Source organism: Hypanus sabinus, chromosome 3 (genome assembly GCF_030144855.1).
Source record: "Hypanus sabinus isolate sHypSab1 chromosome 3, sHypSab1.hap1, whole genome shotgun sequence".
Lineage (NCBI taxonomy): Eukaryota > Metazoa > Chordata > Chondrichthyes > Myliobatiformes > Dasyatidae > Hypanus > Hypanus sabinus.
Genome location: NC_082708.1, coordinates 185,804,392 through 185,824,913, shown reverse-complemented (window position 1 = coordinate 185,824,913; position 20,522 = coordinate 185,804,392). Strand labels below are relative to the sequence as shown.

The following is a 20,522-nucleotide window of genomic DNA, read 5'->3' as shown; positions in this document are numbered from 1 at the left end:
CTCAAGGTCTTTCAGCATCCCTGTAAATCTTTACTTCACTTTTTCCAGTTTAATCACATCTTTCCTACATCAGGGTGACCAGAGCACAGTTCTGCAATTGTGGACTTAAATTAAGGACTCCCATCACCCAGGATATGCCCTCTTCCAATTGCTACCATCAGGGAGGAGTACACTCAATGATTCTGCAACAGCTTCTTCACCTCTGCCAACAGCTTTCTGAAGCAACCCGTGAAAACTATTTTTGTTCACTTTTAATTTAGTATTTCATATATATGTCTTTTTGTAATTTATAGTTTTTTGTGTATTGCATTGTACTGCTGCCACAAAACAACAATTTTCAGAACATATGCCAGTGATAATAATCCTGATTCTGAATCTAACCAGTGTCCTGTACAACCTTCCAACTTTTATACTCAGTGCCCTGAATCACGAAGTCCCGTGTGCCAAATGCTTTCTTTGCCACACTGTCTGTGACTTCACTTTCAGTGAACCACTTCTGCTCTCTGTCTCCCCCACAGAACCCTGTCGTTCACTGTGAAAATCCGACCTGGACTGGACTTTCCAAAATGCAACACCTTGTATTTATTTATCTGAATTAAACTCATTTGCCATTCTTCAGCCCATGTACTCAGCTGACAAAGAACCCCCTCCAATTTTTGATAACCTTCTTTATTGTCCACTATACCATCTACTTTAGTGTCATCTGCCATTTATTGCTGTATGAGGAAGTATTTAGCCCAAAGTATGCACTAGCATCGTCAGTCAATACGGCAATCATTTCTGAGGGACTGAATTTGGCTCCAGAGTGTCACCCATTCAATTTTATAACACTTTAGAAATAGGGCTGTGGAATCTTTTATCATTCACCTTAGCCAAATGGAATGCAGTTTAACATTTTGTCCAAGGGTTTGCTTATGTAGACATAAATTCCATTGTTGGCCGTCATCCGTTGCTCACGTTGAAACAAGACAGCTATGACATTAACTTACTGCCTGTTACATTGTTGGCAGTCAGGGCAGCAATGAAGGTCTTCCACCAGTGGTGCTGTTCAGGGCTTCCTTCATCGTCTCAGTAGCTTCCTCTCGGTTTTCACTCCTGTCTGCCATGCAAGTCTTGGGTGGAGACTCTGGAATACCATCACACTCAGATGTAGAAGGATTCTTCATAGCTATTTCCATAATGGCTTTTTACCAGTCGGTTGCCAGCCCTGAGCTGACCCCCGAACCTGGGAGGACCAGTGGACCACTCCTAGTCTGGCCTCTACCCTTTGACCTGTTTGGCATGGGTGACCTTACCAAGAGCCAAAGCATAAAGCCCTGACTCCAGCCAACGTAGCTCTCCAGGTCATTGAGGTATGTAAGCCTCCAAAAAGGTTGTGATCATCTTGGAGGGCTATGACACTGATTGTCTATAAGTCATTCACATAAGTTTTGGGGAGATATTTTTTGTTTTATTTCATGAGAAAGTAGTGAATTTATGAACGTAGCAATTTAAAATGCTAAGGTGCATTTAATTCACCATCTATTATATAGAGCATGCCACAGTGCCAATGAAGCAGTTGTGTTATCATAGTATTCCATCTTTATCAAATAAGCCAGTCATGAGATGCTGGGGGTCCTTAAAGTAGGAAGCTTTAAGGCTAAAGTCAGATTTATCTCCTAAACCTGCCATATGAACTGGAGGTTTTTGTATACTGCATCTGTTTAAATTTAATTGAGAACAAGTGTAGCAGTTAGTGCAACGCTATTACAGCTTGGGGCGTCGGAGTTCAGAGTTCAGTTCTATTGCTGTCTGTAATGAGTTTGTCTGTCCTTCCCCCATGAGTGCATGGATTTCCCCAGGTCCTCTGGTTTCCTCCCGCAGTTCACAGCCAGTTAGTAGGTTAATTGGTCATTGTAAGTTGTCCTGTGATTAGGCTGGGGTTAAATAGATTGGTTGCTGGGTGGTGCAGTTCGTTGGGGTGGAAGTGCCACCCTGCATCTCTAAATAAAATTAAAAAAAAACAGCATAGATTTATTTTGTACTTTTATCATAGAAACCGGACATTTGCATAAAGTGATCAAGACTGGCTCCAAAGTTCTTGTGGTGGAGGATTATGTCATCTTTGAACCAGAGGAGAAAGTAGTCAGCATTAAGTTACAGCAGGTAAGGATGGCAGTCGATCAAACTTAACGGAGTGAACAGAAATTAGATTGATGCCAACACTCTCGTAACTATGGGTGGCCATTCATCTCAGCAGACTTCCTGTTCTATAAGCTGCATTGCACATTCTGTCCAATTCCTGTTGAACTCATTGCCATGTTGATCCAGTGGTTGTATCCACAGTGGTCAGTTTATTAAGCATCTCCTGTACCTAATAAATCGGGCGCTGAGTGTATGTTCATGGTTTTCTGCTGATGTAGCCCACCTACTTAGCGGTTCAATGTGTTGTGTGTTTTTCTGCACGCCACTTTTGTAACATGGTTATTTGAGTTGCTGTCACCTTCCTGTCAGCTTGAACCAGTTTGGCCAATTTCCTTAACCTCTCTCATTAACAAGGCGTTTTTGCCCACAGAGCTGCTGCTGACTGGATTTTTTTGTTTGTTTTTCTGCACCATTCTCTGTAAATTCTAGAGCAGGGATCCCTAGCCATTTTTATGCCTAGACCGAGGGGTCTGTGAACCCCAGCTTGGGAACCCCTGCTTTAGAGAGCCCTGCTGTCTGAAAATCCCAGGAGATCACCAGCTTCTGAGATACTCAAACCACCCCGTCTGGCATCAACATCATTCCGCGGTCAAAGTCACTTAGATCGCATTTCCTCCCCATTCTGGTGGTTGGTCTGAACGTCTTGACCATATCTGCATACTTGATTGAGTTGCTGCCACCTGATTGGATGATTAGATATTTGCATTAATGAGCAGGTGTACGGGCGTACCTAATAAAGTGGCCGCATGTCTGAGATTTTTATTGTGCTGTGTAGGAGTTAGAGGACGGATATGTCGATGGTGGAGCAGGTTCAACAGGCTATTCTGGTGTTCCACTGTACATTGCAGATGCAATGAGCTGAAGGAAGATCCAAACAAAAGAGCCATGTGCTGATTGTGTTTTCTCAGTGCTATAGAAGAAGAAAGAAGACTTTAGCATAATAAGACCATAGGAGATAGGAGCAGAATAAGACCATTCAGCCCATCAATGATGCCCTGCCATTCCATCATGGCTGATTTACTATCCCTCTCAAGTGCTTCAAACAGCAGAGAGTGTAAGTCGACATTTGCATTCTCAGGTCAGGAGTTTCGTTCTGGATTGCAGCATCCGTTTTCCTTCTGTCTTCAACAGTTACTGTTGCTTCAGAGTCAGGGAGCAAGCCATGAAGCTAACTCTCCAGCCTTTAGAGGAGCTGGCTCCAAGAGTATAATATAATAACACATACAGTACTGGTGTCAGCCGCAGACTTGGAGTGCTGTACAATAGTCTTTGGCATATATATAGATTTTTGCCCTGTACTTGTCAACGTGGAGCTGAGGGTGAGTTTGTAAATCTGGTGGATGTTGGGAATGGTGAGAGTGGAGTGCTGCGGGAAGGGTGTGGGACGGGTGGCAGGGAAGGAGTGCCAGGGGCATGGGGTGGCAGGGGTGCAGACACACCCAGCCCTGAGACACCACGCAAGGTCATTTGATTCCAAAGAATTGGTTAACTGATCATTACAGAATGTCTCTCTGTTGCTTCCCACTCCCTCCCCTCTCCCCAACCACGATTCCCCACTCCCTGCTCCCTTCCCATTCTCAGTACACGAAAGAGACCCATATCAGAATCAGGTTTATCATCACTTGCACAGGTCATGAAATTTGTTGTTTCTTTGCAGCAGTAATACAGTGCAATGCATAAAATAACTATAGTACTGTGCAAATGTCTTGGGCGCCTTGGCTATATTCAAGTGCCTAAGACTTGTGCACAGGACTGTAAGAGCAGAGTTCAGCCATTTGGTCCGTTCATCATGGCTGATTTATTATCCCTCTAATCCCCATTTGCTTGCCTTCTCCCTGCAAGTCTGACACTCTTACTAATCAAGAACCTATAAATGTCAGCTTTAAATATATTCAATGACTTGGTCTCCACAGCCATCTGTGGCAATGAGTTCCACAGATTCACCTCCCTCTGTCTAAATAAGCCTTTCTGTGTTAATTGATGGACAGTTTTCTGTAAAGCTTCCTTTTCATTAACAAGCTTTAGTTGATGACACAATACAACACACTAATGGTTCTGCATATTAATGATGTTTCACTAAGCGACATGAAGTATGAATCATCTGTCCTGCTGGAAACGCCTAGCCCAGGGGTCAGCAACCTTTACCACTGAAAGAGCCACTTGGACCCGTTTCCCACAGAAAAGAAAACACTGGGAGCCGCAAAACCTGTTTGACATTTAAAATGAAATAACACTGCATACAACGTTTTTTTTTGCCTTTATGCTATGTATAAACAAACTATAATGTGTTGCATTTATGACATCGATGAACTCCTGCAGAGAAAACGAAATTACATTTCTGCATGCAACAAAAACATTTTGAACTCCGAAAAAAAGACGTTGGGTTGAAGGTTACTTTTAAGTAAAATACTCAATGTCTATTTGAGTTCTTCTTGTATTTATGAAAAACGCTGAACTTAAATTTTCCGCCAGCAGCAAACCAAAAATAACGTCAGCCAGCTGTCAACCTGAAAAATAAAAGGACTATTTCACTGAACAATGAAAAAATATGAATATTCCTAAAATAATAGGCAATTAAAATATGTATCATACTTGGTTAATGGGATTTCTGCTCCTGGACCTCAGCGCACAGCATCTGCACATCAGGGCTGTATGACGTCACATTCATCTTTACACAGGATCGCAAGCTGTCATCTGTGAGGCGTGCACGATGTTTGTTTTTAATAAAGTTCATGTTGGAGAACACCTGCTCACATACATATGTGGATCCAAAGATCGACAGGACTCCAAGCGCGTACTTTTTAATGTTTACATAAATGTCGGGGATAGCATTCCATGTTTCGAACACAAGTTTGTCCGGTTTAGGGAGGTTTTCAATATCACTCCATTTGTGATTCTGAGCAAGAACGGCCTTCTGACGGGCAACATCTTCAAGGTCTGCTGTCAAGCGTCTAAACTTGGACACCCATATGTCTTTGTCAGCTATTTCGGCCAGTTCCATCTCAAGATCAGGTTTACTCACACCTGCCAATGCAGTCGTATTCAGTAGGGATGGATCGATGCTTAGGGGAGTGACCGGGAAGGATAATGTGTTTTTTTCCTCTCTGAACTCACAGAAGCGTTTCCCAAACGATGTTTGCATTGCGATGATTGCAGAATGTAAATACTCCGAATTTATCATGTCGTGACCTTGTTTGAACTCTCTCAAATTGGGGAAGTTAGACAAAGTGCCTTTCTGTCAATCTCTGGCAAGCACTGTCAACTTGCGCTCGAATGCCAAAACTCCTCCAACATGTGTAGGGCTGTACGTCCTTTCCCCTGAAGAGCTGTGTTCAGCATGTTCAGGTGCGCTGTCATGTCTACCATGAAGTGTAGCTTTTCCAGCCCTTTGCTGCCCAGGAAAGTTTTCACTTCTTCCAGACACGCGACAAAGCGTTTCAGCACCTCCCCTCTGGACAGCCACCGGACTTTGTTGTGCAGCAGGAGATCAGAATATGCGCTTTCCAGCTCGTCCAGTAACAAACGGAATTGACGGTGATTTAAACTTTTTGCCATTATTTTATTGACAATCTGAATGACAACATCCATTACTTCTGTGCATTCCGGAGGAAATGTTTGAGCGCACAGTGCCTCTTGGTGCAAGATGCAGTGAAAAATCAGCAGCTTTCTGTCCAGCGACTTCTGCAGTAAAGCCACAATTCCCTTGTGCGTTCCCGTCATATTCGGTGCCCCCATCAGTAGCTACTGACACCAGGTGGGTAGTCTTTATTCCTTTGGCTCTTAAACAATTCAAGACAGCCTCACAGATGTCCTCCCCCCGTGTTTGGCCTTTTAGAGGTATCAACTCAATCAGTTCTTCCTGTGGCCCGGCAGAGTTTACATACCGGCAGAACAACGCTATTTGTTCAATATCACCTTTGTCTTTAGACTCGTCACAGGCAATCGAGTAGGCCACAGCTGAATTGATGTCTTTAATTTGCTGTCTTGTGATGTCTTCTGCCATTTTTATGGTTCTGTCTTTGACAGTCTTTGCAGAGAGGGGCATATCCCTGATTTTCTGCACAATTTCACTCTTGTTTTTAAAGTCCGTGAATAGATGTTCTGAAATCTTAATGAAAGATTCTTTTATATAAACACCATCTGTAAACTGCTTCCCATGCCTGACTATTTCCTGAGCGGCAATATAACTAGCGTATGTCGTTGGTTTTCCGGACTTCATCCATTGCTTGAAATGATTTTTGCTCAGATCAACCTTCCGCATCAGTTCCGAAACGGCTTTTTTTCTCTCATCTCCATCCAGATATTTTTGAGCAAAGGCTGCGTGTTTATTCTAGAAATGCTTTGCGACATTTGACTTTTTGTTGTTTGCTAGTTTCTCATTGCATATTAAGCATACCGGTAAACCAGTCTCGTCAACAGTGAAAGCAAATGAATCTGTCCACGTATCATTAAACGTTCTGTTTTCTTCAGTCACTTTTCTTTTTTTAGAATTCTCCATAGTTAGCCGACCTTGGATCGAAAAATTAAAGAAATCGCGCACTGACGGGTGTCAGGTATTGGCAGTGGTGACGTATATTAATAGCGATAAAAACACGTTGTAGCGGTGTGCTCACGCAGTCAGTAAACTGCAGTCGAATAACTTTATTCGAACTAAACAGCCTTGCTTTTAAGCCTCCCTCAACCTGGCCCCCATGGGCGCGGATGCTGCAAAAGACCAATTATTTCCCAAAGCAACAGGGAGCCGCAGCACAGAGGTAAAAGAGCCGCATGTGGCTCCGGAGCCGCGGGTTGCCGACCCCCGGCCTAGCCCCATAGTCCAAAATTCCTCCTCCTCTCCCTTATAATCTGCATCAGCACAGGTACACCACAGGGTTGTGTGCTCAGCCCCCTGCTCTACTCACTTTACACTTTTGACTGTGAGGCTAAGCACAGCCATGTTCAAGTTTGGTGACAACACTACTGTCATTAGCCGAATCAAAGGTGGTGATAAATAAGCATGTTGGAAGGAGATTGAAAACTTGGCTGAGTGGTTCCATAATAACCACCTCTTACTCAACATCAGCAAAACCAAGGAGCTGATTATTGACTTCAGGAGGGGAGTCTGGTGGCTGGCCTCAGAGGTGGACAGGACCAGCAACTTTAAATTCCTCAATTGTTTTTATTCTGGTTGACCTGTCCTGGGCCCAGCACCCAAGTTCAATTACAAAGAAAGCACAGCCGCATCTCTACTTCCTTGGAGTTTGTGAAGATTCGGCATGACATCTAAAACTTTGATGAACTTCTGTAGATGTGTGGTGGAGAGTATATTGACTGGCTGTATCACCAATGCCCTTGAAGGGAAAGACTTGCAAAATGTAGTGAATATGGCCAAGTCCATCACGAGTAAAGCCTTCCTCACCATTCAGCACATCTACCCAAAACACTGTCGCAGGAAAGCAGTGTCCATTATCTGGGACCCATACCACCTGGGACACGCTCTCTCCTCGCTGCTGCCTCAGGACCCACACCATCAGGTTCAGGAACAGTTATTACCCCTCAGCCATCAGGCTCCTGAACCCCCTTCATTAGCCCTATTATTGAAATGTTCCCACAACCAATGGACTCACTTTCAAGGACTCTCATCCCATGTTCTCGATATTTCTTTTTTATTTATTATTTTTATTTTGTTCTTTTTGTATTTGCACAGTTTGCTACTTTTGCCCACTGGTTAAACACCCAAGTTAGTGTGGTCTTTCATTCATACTGTTGTGGTTATTATTTCAGTGGATTTATTGAGTATGCCAGCAAGGAAATGAATTTCAGGGTTGTAAAATTGTGACATCTATGTACCTTTATAAGTTTGTACTTTGAACTTTTGTTTCAAGAGCTTGATGGTTGAGGGGTAATAACAGTTCTCTACCCGGTGGTGTGAGTCCTGAGGCTCCTGCGCCTTCTTCCTGATGGCAGCAGTGAGAAGAGAGCATGGCCTGGGTGGTGGGTGTCCCTGATGATGGATGCAGCCTTCCTGTGACAATACTCTGTGTAGATGTACTCAGTGGTGGGGAGGGCTTTACCCATGGTGGACTGGGCTGTATCCACCACTTTTTTGAACTTCAGAGTAAATTTATTATCAAAGTACATGCTATGTCACCATTTAGTACCCTGAGTTTCTTTTTCCTGTGGGCATTCACAGTAAATACAAAGAAACACAATAGAACCAATGAAATCCCACACAGAACAAAGTCGTACAAACAGCCAATGTGCAAAAGATAACAAATTGTGCAAAAACATAAAAGAATAAATAAATAAATAAAAATAATGAATAAATACCCAATAAATATTTAGAACATGAGTTGTACAGTCCTTAAAAGTGAGTCCATAGGTTGTGGAATCAGTTCAGTTTTGAGGTAAGTGAAGTTAACCATTCTGGTTCAGGAGCCTGGTGGTTGAGGGGTAGTAGCTATCCCTGAACCTGGTGAGGTGGGTGCTGAGGCTCCTGTATCTCCTTCCTGATGGTTGAGAGATAATAACTGTCCCTGAACCTGGTGGTATGGGTCCTGAGTTTCCTGTACCAATCTTGTATCAAAGAAAGAAGAGTTTAGTTTGAAAATTGTTTAATGAAGAAGAATTTGTATGTGAGCTGCGTGTTGGTTAAATGTGAGTTATGCACTGATTAATATTTTTCAGGGGTTTCTCTACATTGGATCATATAACAGGCTGGTTCAACTTCCAGCAGTGAACTGCAGCCGATATTCCCGCTGTGCTGGCTGTCTCCTGGCAAGGGATCCATCATGTACCTGGGATGCCCAGAAATCGGAATGTATTCACAATCAAAGCATAAGCACCCAGAGGTGTGTGGTCTTAAAACTATGAATGAATTTCAACAGGGAAATGCTTTAATACCAAATATAAATTGAGGGTTAGTTCGCTGAAGACCATCTAACAAAATTGTGGATACATAATTTGGTGAATAGAAAGAGGACAGGCTCATTTGGAAATACTTCATTGCAAAGTGGCGTGCGTGTAAAAATCAAGAATCATAGGGGACGGAAACCAGCCGTACACTCCACTGGGATCATTTCGATAACTAAGTACATATTTATATACGGCTCAGTTAGTCCATGCAGAACCATACAGCCTAGGCCCGTCGACCATATCCCTCCTTAACCCTCCGACTGTGTATCTATCCAAACGAGCAAGGAGGCCTACAAACCTGACTCAGTTACACCAGTTCTGTCTGGAGGAATGAAACAAAACTCCAGCAACTTACTGTGAGAAGCTTGTGGAAGGCTACCCAAAACATTTGATCCAAGTTAAACAACTTAAAGGCAATGCTACCAAATACAAACAAAGTGTATGTAAACTTCTGACCCACTAGGAAAGTAGTGAAAGAAATAAAAGCTGAAATAAATCATTCTCTCTACGATTATTCTGACATTTCACATTCTTAAAATAAAGTAGTAATCCTAACTGACTAAGACAGGGAATATTTTCTAGGATTAAGTGTCAGGAATTGTGAAAACTGATTTTAAATGTATTTGGCTAAGGTGTATGTAAACTTCTGACTTCAATTGTATCCCCTTGCTCACCCATCGCCTCCCTCTGGTGCTCCTCCCCACCCCATCTTTTTCCTTTCTTCCATGGCCTTCTGTCTCTTTCACAAATCAACTTCCCAGCTCTTTACTTCATCCCTCCGTCTCCAAGTTTCACCTATCGCCTGGTGTTTCTCTCTTCTCTCCCCCAACTTTTCAAATCTACTCCTCAGCTTTTTTTTTCTCCAGTCCTGCTGAAGGGTTTCGGCACAAAACATCGACTGTACTTTTTTCCATAGATGCTGCCTGACCTGCTGAGTTTCTCCAGCATCTTTCATGTGTTGTCCCAATAGAACGGTGCTGGAATTGAGCTTCAAGCTGTAATAGTGTTTTGCTAACCGCTACTGTACTGTGGCACCCAAGATGTTTAGCATCACTTTGTCCCTAACCTTCTGCATCTTGTCAGTTTGGGTGTTTGATACCATTTAAATATGGAGGGTTCTTGCATTCACACACTCAGTGTGTTCCAGATTACAAGCAGCCTTTGGGTGAATGATACCAAAGGAAACATGAATTCACAGAGTTATGCAGCAAGAAAACAAGTTCTTTAACATAGAACACTACAGCATAGTACAGGCCCTTCAGCCCTCCATGTTGTGCTGACCCATATAATCCTTAAAAAAAGTACTAAACCCACACTACCCCATAACCCTCTATTTTACTTTCATCCTGTCCAAGAGGCTCTTAAATACCCCTAATGTTTTAGCCTCCACCACCATCCCTGGCAAGTCATTCCAGGCACTCACAACCCTCTGTGTAAACAAAAAATTACCCCTTATGTCTACCCTAAACTTCCCTCCCTTAATTTTGTACATATGCCCTCTGGTGTTTGCTGTTGGTGCCCTGGGAAACAGGTACTGACTATCCACCCTATCTATGCCTCTCATAATCTTGTAGACCTCTGTCAAGCCCCTCTCATTCTTCTACGCTCCAAAGAGAAAAGTCCCAGCTCTGCTAACCTTGCTTCATATGACTTGTTCTCCAAACCAGGCAACATCCTGGTAAATCTCCTCTGCACCCTCTCCATAGCTTCCACATCCTTCCTATAATGAGGTGACCAGAATTGAACACAATACTCTAAGTGCGGTCTCGCCAGAGATTTGTAGAGTTGCAACATGACCTCTCTACTCTTGAACTCAATCCCTGTTAATGAAGCCTAGCATCCCACAGACCTTCTTAACTACCCTAAAATCCCCAAAAAATCCATACTGATCAAGATGGCCATCTGAGTTAATCCCATCTGCCTGCATTTGGTCGAAATCCCTCTAAACCTTTCCTATCCATCTACCTAGCCAAGTGTCTTTAAAGGCCATCACCCTCTAGTTGAATAAATATTTCCTCATCTCTGTTCTAAATGGATGCCCTCTATTCTGCGGCTGTGCCCTCTGGCCTTAGACTCTCTTACTATACGAAACGTCCTCTTTATAAACATTTTATCCAGACTTTTCAATATTAAAAGTAAATTTTTTATCAGACTACATATATGTCACCATATACAGCCCTGAGATTCATTTTCTAATGGGCAATCACAGTAAATACTAGAAACATATTAGAATCAATGAAAGACTGCACCTAATCGAATGTGCAAAAAAAAACTGCAAATATGAAAAGAAAGAGAAAAGAAATAATAATAAATAATAAGCAAATGTTATATGTCATACTTTAACATTGTAATTACACTTGTCTCTATCATTTCCTCTGTTGACTTGTTCCATATACCTTCTCAAAGCCCCTTTAAACCTTTTCCCTACGCCCTCTAGTTATAGACTCTGCTACCCAATAGACAAAAGAACTTTTATATCATTTACCCTTTTTATGCTCCTTATAATTCCATAAACATGTTCTTGTCACCCCCAGCCTCTTCTGCTTCAGTGAAAACAGTCCCGCCCTATCCAGTCTCTCCTTGTAACTTAAGCTTTCTGGTCCAGTCAACGCCCCTGTGAAATTTCTCTGCTCCTCCTCTAGGTCAATTACATTCTTACTATCGTGTGGTGAGATCAGAACTACACACAGTTCTGGGTTAGACTACAATGGACTTTAAAATCTATGTACGGCCCTTGATTTTTATTTGAAATTCAGTCATAGAGCAGGATACAAACCGTATTATGTGACAGAGTTTCTCAGACACTATTTGTTTTAGGATCCCAGAAAAATGGGTGGAATCTTAGACTATTCGGGAGTGAATTGATTCCTTAAATCATTGGGATTTTCATTCAAATGATCCTTCTAGAAACCACTAAATGTCTTGAGTGTGCATTTAATAAAAAAAATATAAAATATAAGATCAGAATTAGGACATAAGGACAAGCCTGCTCCGCCATTCCATCATGGCTAATTTATTATCCTTCTCAATCCCATTCTCTTACTTTCTCCTTGACACCCTGACTAGTCAAGAAGCTTTCAACCTCTGCTTTAAATATACTCAATGACTTGGCCATCTGTAGAAATGAAAGCCACAGATTCTGCGCCCTATGGAGGAATCTGTAGAAATTCTTCCTCATCTCTATTCTAAAGGGACATACTTCTATTCTGAGGCTGTGCCCTCTGATCCTAGACTCCCCCACTACAGGAATCATCCTCTCCACATCAACTTTGTTGAGGACTTTCAATATTCAACAGGTTTCAGTGATATCCCATCCCCCACCCCCAAATCTTCTAAACTCCAGGCCTACGTTAATTACATGTTCTTCACATGTTAACCCTTTCCTTCTAGGGATTATTCTCTTCTGGACCCTCTCCAATGTCAGCATGTCTTTTCTTGGATAGGAGCCCAACACCACTCACGATACTCTATGTGGTCTGATCAATCCTCAGCGCGTTCCCTATATATCTACTGTAAATTTACATCCACATTTTTCATAAAATGGAACGTAAACATGTTGTACTGTCTCAGCACCCTTCAGTGGTAGAAGCCCAGTCTTGGCATCTTGCTTGTGTTGTGCAACATTTTGATGATCAAATTCTGGTGAATTAGATTTTTAATATAGAATTGCTACTATGAAATGCTACTTGTGATGCTTTTTCACTCCACTAAAAAATGAATTAATCTCAGCAGTTCTGTAAGTGCGGAGGATGTCCATCAGAAAGTTGACACCTTATGCAACAATGAAAAAGGTATGTTTGATAAGATATGATCTTTAATCTGTCATTTCTCAATTCTGAACGCGATGTTCTAACGGTGGTGGTAATTTCCTGCAGTTTTGCAGATCCTAGTCATTGTCCTGTATACTGATGGCCCACTTCGTGCACTCCCGGGAACAGCTGTTCCTGTGAAGTCAACACAGGTTTTATTGACAACACTGTTGCTCCATGGGCTTGGTGTGAAGGCTCTCCCTGCTGTTCCGCATTGCCGTACCAGGACCCCAGTTGAGGGCTCAGGTCACTATGCTCCAGTGATAATTTTAAAATTTTATTTTAGAGATGCAACACGAGTCTCTTCAAGTCTGCACTACCCAGTTGCACCGATGTGACCAATTGACCTACCAACCCATAAGACATAGGAGCATAATTAGGCCATTTGGCCCATCGAGTCTGCTCTGACATTCCATCATGGTGATTTATTATTCCTTTTAACCCCATTCTCCTGCCTTCTCCCCATAACCTTATTAATCAAGAGCCTATCCATCTCTGTTTTAAACATACCCAATGACTTGGCCTCCACAGCTGTCTATGGCAATTAATTTCACAGATTCACCATTCTCTGGCTAAAGAAATTCCTCCTCATCCCTGTTCGAAAGGGATGTCCTTGTATTCCGAGGCTGTGCTGTCTGGTCTTAGACTCTCACACTTTTGGAAACATCGTTTTCATGTCCACTTAGTCTAGGGCCTTTCAATATGCAAGACCTTTTAATGAGCATTCTTCTGAACTCCAGTGAGTACAGGCACAGAGCCATCAAATACTCCTCATATATTAACCCTTTCATTGCCGGAATAATTCTCATCAATCTCCTCTGGACCCTCTTTGACTGTTTATTCACTTCCATCGATGCTGCCTGGCCTGCTGAGTTCCTCCAACATTTTGTACATGTTGCTCTGGATTTCCAGCATCTGCAGAATTTCTCATGTTTATTATATTGAGTCATTTATGATTTTTTTTTATTATTGATTAAAAAGTATCCCATTATTGTGTAAAACTACCACCACTCTCACCACTGCTCTTGATTTGCTTTAGGCACTCACTGTCTTCCTGTGCTTCTGCTCTTCTTTCTTTTAATAACTGATGCTATTGGCGATCGTGTTTAGAAAGTAATAATCTCTTCAGTTTTCTCAGAGAAATTTGGCTCAGTGTTCTGTCAATGATTATTTCTTCCCAGCGTTGCCAAAACAGATTATTTGGATGTAAAAACATCTTCGAGAAAACTTTTTTTTGTATGTATTGCATTGCCTGAAAAGTACTTTTGGACCATGCTCTATGTACACTCAATGGCAACTTTATTAGGTACAGGGGTGGAACCCGGTGTGGTCTTCTGCTGCTGTAGCCCATATACGTCAAGGTTTGAGGTGTTGTATGTCCACAGATGCTCTTCTGTACAACACGTGGTTATGTGAGTTACTGTCACCTTCCTGTCAGCTTGAACCAGTCTGGTATTCTCCTCTGACCTCTCTCATTAACAAGGTGTTTTCACCCACAGGACTGCTGCTCACTGAATGATTTATGTTTCTCGCACCATTCCCTGTAAACTGTAGAGACTGTTGTGTGTGAAAATCCCAGGAGATCAGCAGTTTCTGAGATACTCAAACCACCCCATCTGGAGCCAACAATCATTTCATAGTGAAAGTCACTTGGGTCACATTTCCTCCCCATTCTGATGTTCAGTCGGAACAACAACCGAAACTCTTGACCATGTCTGCATGCTTTTATGCATTGAGTTGCTGCCACGATTAGCTGATTAGATATTTATATTAATGAGCAGGTGTACCTAATAAAGTAGCCACTGGGTGTATGTATAAAGCTTTATCCTATACATAAAATGAGAAAGTCAGCAGATGCTAGAAATCCAGAGAAACAAACACACACAAATTGCTGGAGGAACTCAGCAGGTCAGGCAGCATCTATGGAAATGAGTAAAAAGTAGACGTTTTGGGCCGAGACCCTTCTTCAGGACTGAGAAAAAAGGGGTAAGGTACCAGAAAAAAAGTGAGGGGAGGGGAAGCAAGCTAGCTAGAAGGTTATAGGTGAAGCCAGGTGGGTGTGAAAGGTAAAGGACTGGAGAAGAAGGAATCTAATAGGAGAGGAGAGTGGACCATTGGAAAAATGGAAGGAGGGGTCCCAGGGGGAGATGATAGGCAGGTGAGAGGAAGTGAAAGGTCAGAGTAGGAAATAAAGGAAAGTGGTGGTGGAAGGGGGGGGAATTTATTTACAGGAAGAAGAAATCAATATTCATGCCGTCAGGTTGGAGGGTACCCAGCAGAATATAAGGTGTTGCTCCTCCTGAGGGTGTCCCTTATCTTGGTGCAAGAGGAGATCATGTACAGATACATTGGAACAGGAATAGGAATCAGAATTGAGATGTTTGGCCACCGGAAAGCCCCACATGTGGCGGATGGTGCAGATGTGCTTGATGAAGCGGTTCCCCAATTTATGACAGGTCTCACCAATGTAGAGGAGGCTGCATCGGGAGCACCAGACACAATAGACAACCACAGCAGATTCACATGTGGAGTGCTGCCTCGCCTGGAAGGACTGTTTGGGGCCCTGAATGGGGGTGAGGGAGGAGGTGTAGGGGCAGGTGTAGCACTTGGGCTGTTTACAGGGACAAGTGCTGGGAGGGAGATCAGTGGGAGGGATGAATGGACAAGGGAATTGCAGAGTGAGTGATCCCTTTAGAAAACACGGGGGAGGGGGGTAAAGTTATGTTTAGTAGTAGGATCCCTTTGGAGACGGTGGAGATTACAGAGGAACGTGTTGGGTGTGGAGGCTAAGGTAAGGATATGAGGATCTATCCCAATTAAGGCAGCAGGAAGGTAGAGTAAGCGTGGATGTATGGGAAATGGAGGAGATACGGTTGAGAACAGCAACATAGTTGAAGGAGGGAAACAACATTCTTTAAATGAAGGAGGGCTTCTCTGATATCCTGGAGCTGAAAGCCATATCTTGGGAAGAGATGTTGTGGAGGGGAAGAAACTGAGAAAAGGGAATAGCATTTTTACAGGAGATAGGGTTGGAAGAGATATGCTCCAGATAATCGTGGGAATCAGCAGGGTTATAAAAGATGTCGGTTGACAGTTTGTTTCCAGAGATGGAGGTAGAGAAATTGAGAAGGGGGAGGGAGGTGTCAGAGGTGGACCAAGTGAATTTAATAGCAGGGTGGAAGTTGATCAAATTGACCAGCTCAGTACGAGTGCATGAAGCAGCAGCAATGCAGTCGCCAGTGTAGCGGAGGAAGAGTTGAGGAGTATAACCAGGGAAGTCTTTGAACATGGACTGGTCTAATAGCCCACGAAATGGCAGGCATAGCTGGTGCCATGTGAGTGTCCATGGCTACCCCTCGAGATTGGAGAAAGTGGGAGAAGACAAATGAAAAATTGTTCAGGGTGAGGAGCAGTTTTGCTGGATGGAGGAGGGTGGTGGTGGAGGGGATTGGTTGTTTTTGGTCAAGGAAGAAGTAGGCAGCTTTGAGGCCTTCTTGATGGGGGACTAAGCATCCATGGTTAAGATGAGGCAGTTGGGGCCGGGGAGTTGAAAGTTACTGAGGAGATCCTACTCATAAACTTTTGGCTTGTGCTTTTCTCTCCAGAACATTCTGACCTCTTGGCAAAGGTAGTATCAGTGGTGGAGGGACTTAACGTGTTTCTTCAGTGCATTCCCAGTTCTGCCTGGTCAACCTGCCAATGGACAACACCAAACGGAACCTTGGTCAACAATGACAACGTTGGAGGGATTCATATCGTGGTCACACAGAGCACTCTGGGTGAATATAAATGTTCGTGTATTGAGGAAAAAGTACACATTCTGGAAGCTTACTACAGTTTGGAAACTAGATCTTCAATTAGTCCCAGCAAGGTTACGAATTCCATTAACTATTTCCTGATGTTTGTCTTCCTTGTTCTTGGCATTACTATTGGTGTCCTTATCTACAAGTATGGTCATTCATGGTGTATGAAAATACTAGCATCTAAGGGTGGCTGTGACAGAGACTACAAAGATGCACTGCAGGGCACCGCGGTTCACAGCTTGGACTCGACTGATGAAGTCCGGCCCTTAACCATTACCCAGCAGAGTGAATCAGGTGGAAGTGGAATCCGTGAGAAAGAGGCCATTCATGAAAGCATGGAGAAGGAGGTGAACGGAATGAACTTGGGCCCTCCAAGAAACCAGACCATTTCGATCATATCCTCCCAGGATGAAACCTCGATTTAATCAAGGTCAGACTCGAGCCCATGAAAAATGTGCCCTGAAAGAATAGCCAGGCATTTGCTTTGCCGCTATCTTCCTTATTGCATTTGTGGTGTTGCTTTTAACACTGTCCACTCGTCTTCCTTCCAAGAGAGAACATGACCATTGTCCCAGCCTAACCCCTACTCAGCAACGTTGTTGTCACATCTGCGTCCCTGCCTCCTTGGATAGAGTGGGTGGGGTTTGCAACACCTTCTTATTTACAGTTGCACTGTTTGACACGTTATGTGGTTACCTTGTGACCTTTGATTTTCTATAGACAACCCAAGTTTTGCCAGTTTTATTTACATCAAAATACTTAAGGAATTGAAATCATTTGATTTGGTGAATAAATATGCACATTTGGATAGACACCAGTTACGTAACTTGAGGTACTTGGAGCTCAGGATTATCTGCTGTTCTATGTTGAATTCACTGGGATACCAGTGAGGACTCAGCCCCTGACCAAGAAGAGTAAACATCAGCACTAAGAATTTCTGCTCCAGTGATCACTGCCACAGAGGACACTTCTAGATAAGTGAAGAATTGGAACTGGCCTCTGATGTCCTCACTGTACAGAGAACAGTGATGAAAGAGAGAAACAGTGAGATAACCCTTTCAGAATAGCAAGCGCAAGGTACCAAATGGTTTTTCTCAGTAATGTATTGTTCCATTCGCTCAGGTTACGGTGAGTGACCCCATGTGGAAGGGTCCACACCGAATAGGATTCAGTGCCGTCTGGATATCGTAAACGTCAGCAATCATAAGACACTAGGTTGTAGGGAACCTCTCACCTGTTTCAAATACATAAAAGTTGCTATACTTGAGCAGTGAAATGATTGCTAGGGTATTCAATGCAAGTTGTGATTGGCCAGCTCTCAAAGAAGGACTACCGCTGTAAATGGTCCACAGCCCTCTTCATGGAGTCAATACTTATACTCTGCGACTACTTGTAATCACTTCTGCCCCTGGGTGGACAGGGAATTGTAAAGAATAGCTGAAATCTGTATCCATTTCTAGTCTGGTGTTCTGGAGTGCAGCAGAAAGGAACTGTTGGTGCCTCCATTATCTCTTCCAAATGGTTCCAATGTGGTAGATTCCTTTATACAACCAGCAGTGTGGACTCCTGAAACTACTGCAAAAATGTGCTGCAAATGGGAGTTTTGTTGACTTGTTCTCAGTTTAGTTTTGATATTTAGAGACTGTTCTGTAATTGATGTTTGGAGTTTTAAGATTTGCTCTCCCTTCTCTCAAAGTTCACATTATAAGGGTTTATTAACTGATGCTGTCCAAATGGTTTTGGACCACAGATGTAATTGTGGGGTTGGAATATGATTGGTGTGTTCACTCCTTATCAATTGTTACAGTGTAACCTAGAAAACCACAGGATTTGAGAGGACCTTAACTACTGTTTCTAAGATTTAGATCATAGACTCTTAACCCTGCTGTTTGGGTGAAGAGCCATGCTTTAATCCAACAAGTAAATTTATATTGTTTTTCTTATAATCACTTCAAATTTCCCCCACCAATATCTGACCTATAACCATTAGTATTTAAGGCAAGATTTCAAAGTTTGGTCACAAACAAAATACCTTTTTCACTTTTTAACTCTACCCATCATTTTCATGCATAAATTTCTCCTGAAAGGTAGTGGTAATGAGATCACTCGGGTATGATGTTCTCCTGAAGGATTGTCTGCAGCTGGGTCCTCAGGTGACTGTAGAGGCCTATCCAGAATCCACATTTTCCGAGATATTAGGTTGGCTTCTCTTAATGAGTGTAAATTGGGTTAACACGAGGAAGATGATATATGGGCAGCGAAGTCAGGGTCCTGTGGTATGGAGTGCGAGATGTCTGGAGATCCTTCACTGCCATTGTGATATGACATCATCCTCCGCCAACTCCACCGTTCAGGTCCTGGTTGCATCTATCTTTGTCTGGAAACTCCCCCTTGACCTTGGCTCCATGGGTGACCCTACCAGGAGCTGAACTCCAGGTGGCATCACTTTTTAGGATCTCAGGATTCACAAGCCTGTCCACCATAACAAGGTGACAATCCTCAGAGAAACAGGATGATTGTATATAATGTATGAACTCCATTGATTAAAGTTACAATTCTGCCTTTGTCTTGCAGAGTTTAACATGCACATTGGATTGGCAAAACGTAGAGTTCTGTTGCTAGATATTCTCTACAAAGTCCAAGTGGAGCATGACTGAAATCCTAGTTGACCAAGGCATCCTAGGATAGGAGTGCTGTTATAAAATAGCCATAACTCCATGTGTTTATGTGGCCTGGAACTAGACTCTGCTCCTCGCCATTATCAGTATTTAGTGAAAAGTCTGAGCCTTTCCAGTATTCTATGGTATTGATTTAATGACCTGGCAAAAAATTTAAATAATAATGCAGATTAGAGTAGATTTAAAAAAAATTGGGCATGAAGGTTTTTTAAAAGAATGGGGTAGGATGTGGGGGAAGGGCAAATTGGGGTGGGCTTTTCTTGATGGATGCAAGGATTGAACGGCGTCTGGTTGGTACTGGCCCAGGCGGAGTACAAGGGGCACGGCAAGGACAGCAGTGTGGATGATGGAGATTTTTATCGATGGCCCCCAGCTAATGAGGAGAAAATATCACAGTGACTTTTGTTTACAATTGTTTGGGTGTGTAGAGGGTGTTATCAGCTTACACTCAGTTAATTATTCCATCACTAACTAGTCTCATATCACTTGTCGCAGTACATGAACGGACACTGAAGGACCTCCGATTCATAATGATGCCCACTGCAGTTTGGTGCCCTGTAGAGAGGAGAGTGGTTTAGGATTTGGGGCAGGGTTCAATGCTGATAAGCTTAATTCTTGAAAGATTATTTAGATTTTCTGAATGTTGCAGTTAGCAACGATCTTTTTATGTGAATTTATGCCCAGTTACAATGTGGTTTTATATCTCTTTAAGATTTTATGAAATGTTGTTCTATCTAACTCGTTGTTGTATGCTGCAAGAGCAAAAATATGACTGTTCAGTTTGAATTTCACCTGCATAATTCTGGCAGAGAGAATGGAAATAGTGAATGTTATTATTAGCTGATTGAGGGATCCTCAGTCTTCACTGCTGTATTATCCAATGTTTTTTTTCCTAAATAAATTACTATTTTGTGGTATTTTAAAAAATATGTTTAAATTCTATTCAGCCACTTCAGTCAAGCAGAGTGTTTCATTAACCAGTCTATCTGTAATTTTATTTGCTTTCAACTTTATCATTAATGGTCACTCATTATTGATTCTTCCATTAGCTGCTTGACTCAAAACAAATGTGCCTCATTCAGCCACTTGAGTCTACTATGCCATTCAATATGATGTGCATCATATTTCTGTCCTTTCTCTATATTCCTTGATGT

General features: G+C 42.6%; 1 protein-coding gene across 2 annotated transcripts in view; it reads left to right on the top strand.

The window, feature by feature from the left end:
• The window catches only part of sema4f (sema domain, immunoglobulin domain (Ig), transmembrane domain (TM) and short cytoplasmic domain, (semaphorin) 4F), a 174,555-nt gene extending 154,266 nt beyond the window's left edge, over window positions 1-20,289 (top strand). The window contains exons 11-14 of one of the 2 annotated variants that reach the window (XM_059965774.1): window positions 2,036-2,145; window positions 8,851-9,014; window positions 12,808-12,869; window positions 16,493-20,289. In XM_059965774.1, the coding sequence (XP_059821757.1) occupies window positions 2,036-2,145; window positions 8,851-9,014; window positions 12,808-12,869; window positions 16,493-17,115 (959 nt within the window). In that variant the 3' untranslated portion in view covers window positions 17,116-20,289. The remainder of the gene's footprint in view (window positions 1-2,035; window positions 2,146-8,850; window positions 9,015-12,807; window positions 12,870-16,492) is intronic. The other variant, XM_059965775.1, reaches the window with a different exon arrangement.
• Window positions 20,290-20,522: the final 233 nt, after the last annotated feature.